Source organism: Tarenaya hassleriana, unplaced genomic scaffold (genome assembly GCF_000463585.1).
Source record: "Tarenaya hassleriana unplaced genomic scaffold, ASM46358v1 Cleome21, whole genome shotgun sequence".
Classification (NCBI taxonomy): domain Eukaryota; kingdom Viridiplantae; phylum Streptophyta; class Magnoliopsida; order Brassicales; family Cleomaceae; genus Tarenaya; species Tarenaya hassleriana.
In genome coordinates this window covers 1,853,748-1,859,940 of record NW_010965451.1, presented here as the reverse complement: position 1 = coordinate 1,859,940, position 6,193 = coordinate 1,853,748, and the positions used below count along the sequence as shown (strand labels likewise).

Sequence of the window (6,193 nt, the reverse complement as noted above, 5' to 3'; positions counted from 1 at the left end):
AACTGTCGACAGGGAAAAAGGGGACTGCAGTGATAGTGGAAAACAGACGACATCTAGTTGGCAACTCAAGTTCCCTTCTGTGAAAGGAACACTTTCACGACATACAATATCTTATACCACACACAAGAATCATCGTAAAGATGAATGCTATATATAAAAAAGGAGGAAATCTAACGGAGACGATCGAGGACAATGTCATAGGTTTCTCTTGACTTCTACATGAAAATGAAGAGAATAAAAGGGCAGTGGCGATGCTCAATGAGGAGGACACCGCAACATATAAAAAAAAAAGGACAAAGCTTGGGAGTGATGGCAAAGGAAACCAGGCAAAGCAAGATACAAATCATCATAAAGAGGATTACAGACGAAGATTTGTATATATATGTGTATATATGAAAAAGAAGCAGCCAACAAACAAGTTGCATTACTTTACACGGCTCACCCGCAGTCCACTTGATATAATATCAGCGAAGAAAAAGATGTTGAAGGAGAGAGGCATCAACGTCAATCTCACACATTCACATGTAACATGCATATAAAATCAAAACCCTTTTGGCGAAGGCATCAACATACGTGATTTAGACGGGAAAAAGAAGAAGAAGAAGAAAAAAAAGGCAGAGATAGACCTTCGTCGCAACCGGGAGTGCATTCGCAGGTGATTTCGAGATCGCCGTTAGAAAAAACCCTAAGTCTACCAACAGCATCGCCGTACCGGTGGCTTGTACAGCCGCACATAACTTCTACGTAATCTCCCCCAACCTTGACCCCACTTATCTCTCCGATCTCCTCCAGGCTAAATAGTGCTGACCCGCATTGTCTCTCTTTTCCATTCGCCATGTCTCGCCACTTATCCCTGGATCTGTAAAAGAGATATGATGAAGCGTAGAAAAGGCCTCGTTTTAGGGTATAAAAGGAAAGACCCAGAAAACCCCTAAACGAGCACGCATCTCAAAAGAAGTCTCTTTGGGGGGTGAGATCTAAGTCGAAAGCCTCAAGCTTTTCCTTTCCGAAAGAAGAGAGAGAAAAGAGAACGCTTTGGTATGAGGGTATACAAATGGGGGGAGAGAGAGAATGAAACGATTCTGTTTTAAATTGGCGGATGCGAATTAGCTGGCCCAAAAAAAAAGGTCGTGGGGCATGGGAATTGTGAATAGATGTATAATGATTTACACTAAAATATGCATATATATATATATATATATATATATATATATATATATATATATATAGAGAGAGAGAGAGAGAGAGAGAGAGGTTGTGGTGCAAGAGAGAAGAGAGACGGTGGGTGGGTATATATGCATGACAAGACACGAGAGGAACGAGTTTAAAGACGCGAGTTTTAGGATTTTCACTCTGCTTGTGGGTTTCAGTTAGTTTGAGATCTTCATGTTCCATTTTCTGTTTGGTTTAGGTGTTGACTGGTGGAATCGCAATCGCAATCGCGGTGATTGCGGGTGTTTACGATGCGTTTGCTGGTGATTCTAGACGATTGATACTGACTGGTAAAAAAACTGTTGTTGATAGCGATTGCGAGTGATTGCGATTCAGAACGATTGATTGACAGCGATTGCGATTGCGATTTGATTTAAATTACAAAAAAATACATCATTATATACAATACTAAACATTTTTAAAATATTTTCAATTAGTTTTTTTACTATTATTTAATATCAGATAATTATTAAATTTATAAATAATTAATTATAAAATTGAAAATATTATTTTGTTATCAAATTTAATTTATTTTCAAAGATAATTTTAATATTAAAAATATTTATTAGTAAAACCAAACAATATCAAACATAATATATACCAAACAAAATTATTAATATATTTTTTTTAATTTTGTTATGTATATATGTAGTACGTATATATATATATATATATATATATATATGTATATATATATATGTGTATGTATATGTATATATATATATGTATATGTGTATATATATATATATGTGTATGTATGTATATATATATGTGTATATGTATGCATGTATGTATATGTATGTGTATATATATGTATATGTACGTATGTATATATTTATATATGTATATGTGTATATATGTATGCATGTATATATATATGTATGTATGTGTGTATATATGTATATATGTTTATGTGTATATAGATGTATGTATGTATATATGATTGTTTGTGTATATATATGTATGTTTGTATATATATATGTATGTATGTGTGTATGTATATATATATGTATTATATATATATGTATTTATATATTTTATATATATACATATACGTAAGTTCTTTATATATATAATATGATATGTATGTATATATATACTAATTAATATTAGGGGTATTTTGGTCATTTAATCAAAACGCTACAAAACGCTATCGTAACGTAATCTTTTAGCTGCGATTAGAATATTGATGTTTTATTGCGATTGCGGCGATTACGATTCCAACAATCACTTTTTCAATCACCCGTAATCGCCAGAAGTCGCAATCGCTGCGATTGCGGGCGATTGCGTTACCACCAGTCATACCCTTAAACATCTCTCTCCCTCTCTCTCTCTCCTGAATGGTGTGCGACTGATCTTCCCTGTCTCCGGAGATAGTCGGTCTTCGTGCCATTCAGACTTGGCCAATTGACTTTAAATAAAAACATTCCCATTCCCATTCCTATGTTTGATAGTCCGACACAGGTAATGCCTCCGCGTGTGGGTGCAGCCAAGTACTCTCTGACCCTCCAGAATTCATCATGTAATGTAACCCTTTCCTCTCTCTCTCTCTCTCTCTCTATATATATATATATATATGTATATAGAACAATATCTATGTCTACGTATAACAACAACAATTTTTTTCCAGAGAGAGAGAGAGAGGAAAGGGGCTTAGAGACGTTGAATACGAGGAGGGTGGAGTGACGGCGGAGGGAATCCAAGAAAGTTCAAATGGACGAGCCATTAAGCATTGATTTTTACAAAACGCAGTTTCCCCTCAAATATATCATACTAATGTGATAAACTCAATTAAATACTTCGTTACTATATCGATCTCTTCTGTTCAGGCTGCTTGATTCGTGTGAGCGCCGTCATTGCAGATTCAGATGAAAAAAAAACTTAAAATCTGATCAAAATGCACATTTGCTATTCTTCCTACTACCTTTTCACCAAGGGTAACGGTGAAAACGGGCTTTCACCATTGGTCATTTGAGCTCGAATATCACATGATATGTCCCGATAGTAGCATATGCTTGTTATTAAATGCAATCAATCAACTAAAGTGACCCATCAATGTGCAACTCCTTTTCATCTCTCTCCAACCATTTTTTCACTCCCATGAGAGAGAGGGAAGAGTACATACCGAATGCCCTTTCGGTGACTTGGCTTTGGCAAGCTGGAGTCTCGAGATATGGAAAGAAAAACTCTCAGGTCAAAAGTCAAAGGCCCATCAACTTGATATAGTTTTCAGCAATCTGTTGAGGCGTATGATCCGTGTAATAGCCCTTCCCCACACGCAGACCTTCTTCTCTCCCAAGCCTCTCCATCTCTTGTTGCACCTTGTCTCCTCCGACCTCACTTGGTTCCAACAAGTTACACGCCACTTCGGTTACCCCTTCCCCATGCACCAGCGCCATGGCCTGCACCCGAGCTAGCCCTCCTCCTCTCTCGCTCACCCTTCTCGCCATTCTCCGCACTGCCCTCATGTCCCCCGACAACACTGGCACATTGTAGTTACCCACCCAACCACACACCCCCACCATCACTACTCCCTTTGATTTCTCCACTTGCGAGGTCCCTGCGTCTGGCTTCACCGGCAGCGTCTCTACCTCCAACCCCCCTTCCCATTGGTGTCCCCCCGCGTTAGGCTTGAAGTACCCTAGCTCTCTTCTTATGAAGTCCAGCGTCCTATGCCCTTCGTCCGCAGCTCCATATAGATACGTAGGAACTGCCCTTTGCCCATCCCCATATGTCACCAGACATACTTTTTTCATATCCCAAATTAACAAAAAGCCTTAAAAGTACTAACCTTGGAGAACTGAGCCTATGTCAATTGCCAAGGACTTGGCAATCGCAGCCACTTCTTCCATCGAGGTTTGACCCAAGGGGTGAAAACATATATGATCAACCACTCCAAGCCTAGGATGGGATCCGCTATGCAACTCAAGATCGATTGTGTCCAGTGCAGCCTTTACCATTGCAAAGGCAGCATTCTTGAGTGAAGATGAATCTGGATCCGGCTCGTGAGCGAGTCTCGAGACCACAGTGTAACCCACCCTGCCATAGCTCACATCTTCAAACTTGTTTACAATAGCAGCCGGTGGGAAAAGCTTTGCAGCCCTCTCTATGGCTTCAAGTGCCATCTTATTTCGGCCCTCCGAGATATATACTTTGCAACATCCAAGCAATTGTCTCAACATTTCCTTCACCTGGCCTGCTCACAAGCTGCAGTAGAAGAGATTACGCGTACATATATGCATATAGACATTTATACGCATACAGATGTGTGCGTCTACATGTATGTAATGGCTCAAAGAAGATGCATTATCCAAGGCTCTTGTGGCCACAATTTAACAGGTCCACAAAAGAACAAAACAACAAAACTCCACTAAGAAAAAACACAACAAGACATAAATAACAGAAAAGAAAAAACTAAAATGAGTTCAAAGATGCATAGCAGAATAGCACATATGTAACAGGAAGAATGCAGTGCAGAGAAATGAAACAGTTTCACCTTACGAAGTTGAGCTGAAACGAGATTATTGAAATCCTAGAAGAAACAAAACAAATCCAGATCAAAACAGCGAAAACCCAGATGGGAAAGGCCTCAGTCAGAACTCAAGATCGCAAGGGATAATCCCCAGCACACGATATTTCTATTGGAAACACCGAGAGATGCCCATATGACGTTGAATTTAACTCTGAGATCGTCCTTCATCTTGTCGATGCTGTCGTCCTTGAGGTGCTTGTGAGCTGAGAGGAGAAGGAGGAGTTCAGAGTTCAAGACGGGAGCCGAGAAGCTCACCGGTATCGAAGCCCGGTTTCAGACCGACAGAAGACCCGATTAGAAGCCCTGTTCCAAGTGGGTGTCTTGGAGAATCGAAGATGAAATTGAATTGAAACGGATCCTACAAGTCACAGAAAGAAACTCTACCCTCTCCCTGTTCGGTGTTATATATCTACATGGATAAAGCTGAAAAAATGGATTTTTTTTCTTGCCACAGTCAAGTTATTTCGAAAGCATACGTACCAACATCAACAGCATAGGAAGCAGAAGATCGATGGAGATATGGAGGGAGGAGCAAGCGAGAGGGAAGATGACACTGCGGGAGGGAGGGGAATTGCGACATCGATTATTTGTGACGTTATAATTTCAACCCCGGGGTTTCGGGGATTTTGGGCGGCCCGGTATGTCTTCTCATTGCATCTGTGCGTGGCATGAGGCTTTTTCAAGACAACCCACCTTGCTATAAGCCAAGTCAGGATAATTGAACATCGTACGGAAAGTACTGAAGAGGCTTTTTCTCAGCAAATCCATTAATCGTAGGAACCATACAACAACCTCATTTAGGTTTCAACCCCTCTCCATATCTCCCAATCAAAGCAGAGAAGACCTTACGCCGTGGTTTGTAATCTCTTTCCTTCGTGGTAAGGGAATTGTGAGTGCGCTCAGCTACCTTGTTTTGAACAGAGATAGGGCCCCTCCCTTTTCATCATAAACATCTCTTACACCTGCAAAATGCCGGCGCCCAATCCACTTGAAAACCTTTCGTATCATACATCCAATCCAACCCACTGGGCGACAGTATCCGGCAAAAAAAGCTTTTGTATATTTATCCCTACTAATAATAATTCACGGTGGCCCAAGCCTTCCCAAGTGCCAAACCAAAAAAAGGAGCCATATCCGCAATTAGGACTTTGCAGTTTTTGTTGTAAGTTGATGTTCGGTGCTGTCATACCGCCGCCATCATTGCCCTTCTAGTCGCTTCACGCTTCATCTCCACAGCTTTCCCACTCCCTCGGAAGTACATGTACACTTGCTGCACATACTCGCACATATTACACCAAATACTCTTACCGAATCGAGCCAATTCAAAACAGAAATAGGGGTTTGGACTTTGGAACCTGAATAACCCATATACTGATCAGCGACTCCAAGCAGAAGAACCCAAAGCCTATGAAGTAGAAGATCTGCAGCGCCCCCCCCCCCCCCCCCACA

The 6,193-nt window shown here is 40.6% G+C and overlaps 3 protein-coding genes and 1 long non-coding RNA gene across 8 annotated transcripts in view; 1 reads left to right on the top strand and 3 right to left on the bottom strand.

The window, feature by feature from the left end:
• LOC104814495 (protein ULTRAPETALA 1-like) overlaps positions 1-1,146 on the bottom strand; it is a 2,796-nt gene extending 1,650 nt beyond the window's left edge. The window contains exon 1 of one of the 2 annotated variants that reach the window (XM_010542560.1): positions 627-1,146. In XM_010542560.1, the coding sequence (XP_010540862.1) occupies positions 627-837 (211 nt within the window). In that variant the 5' untranslated portion in view covers positions 838-1,146. The remainder of the gene's footprint in view (positions 1-626) is intronic. The other variant, XM_010542559.2, reaches the window with a different exon arrangement.
• A 1,267-nt stretch (positions 1,147-2,413) lies between these two features.
• On the top strand, positions 2,414-3,429 carry LOC104814490. The gene is made up of 2 exons (XR_771920.1): positions 2,414-2,734; positions 2,843-3,429. It is a non-coding gene; the product is annotated as an uncharacterized LOC104814490 (long non-coding RNA).
• On the bottom strand, positions 3,146-5,334 carry LOC104814491 (glutamate formimidoyltransferase). 3 transcript variants are annotated; one of them, XM_010542556.2, is made up of 3 exons: positions 5,225-5,334; positions 4,004-4,419; positions 3,146-3,922 (listed from the first exon to the last, which is right to left on the bottom strand). In XM_010542556.2, exons 2-3 carry the CDS (start codon positions 4,392-4,394, stop codon positions 3,414-3,416), a joined length of 900 nt encoding a protein of 299 aa, XP_010540858.1. In that variant the 5' UTR covers positions 4,395-4,419; positions 5,225-5,334; the 3' UTR covers positions 3,146-3,413. The 3 variants fall into 3 exon arrangements, with proteins under 3 accessions (XP_010540858.1, XP_010540857.1, XP_010540859.1); XM_010542555.2 differs by lacking the exon at positions 5,225-5,334 and adding an exon at positions 4,709-5,121; XM_010542557.1 differs by lacking the exon at positions 5,225-5,334 and adding an exon at positions 5,000-5,089.
• Positions 5,335-5,493: 159 nt separating this feature from the next.
• Positions 5,494-6,193, bottom strand: part of LOC104814492 (secretory carrier-associated membrane protein 1) — a 3,575-nt gene continuing 2,875 nt past the window's right edge. For both annotated transcript variants that reach the window (XR_771921.1, XM_010542558.1), the window contains exons 11-12: positions 6,100-6,165; positions 5,494-6,014 (exon numbers count right to left, since the gene is read on the bottom strand). Coding sequence is in view for 1 of the 2 variants with exons in the window: in XM_010542558.1 (XP_010540860.1) it covers positions 5,928-6,014; positions 6,100-6,165 (153 nt within the window). In the remaining variant the exon portion in view is untranslated. The remainder of the gene's footprint in view (positions 6,015-6,099; positions 6,166-6,193) is intronic.

What these genes read in the sequence shown, in the direction of transcription:
- LOC104814491 (XM_010542556.2), bottom strand. Translation starts at nt 4,394, where the DNA reads ATGTTGAGACAATTGCTTGGATGTTGCAAAGTATATATCTCGGAGGGC. An exon ending in CATAGGCTCAGTTCTCCAAG is followed by an intron (nt 3,923 to 4,003) that starts GTTAGTACTTTT and finishes GGCAAAGGGCAG; the next exon opens with TTCCTACGTATCTATATGGA.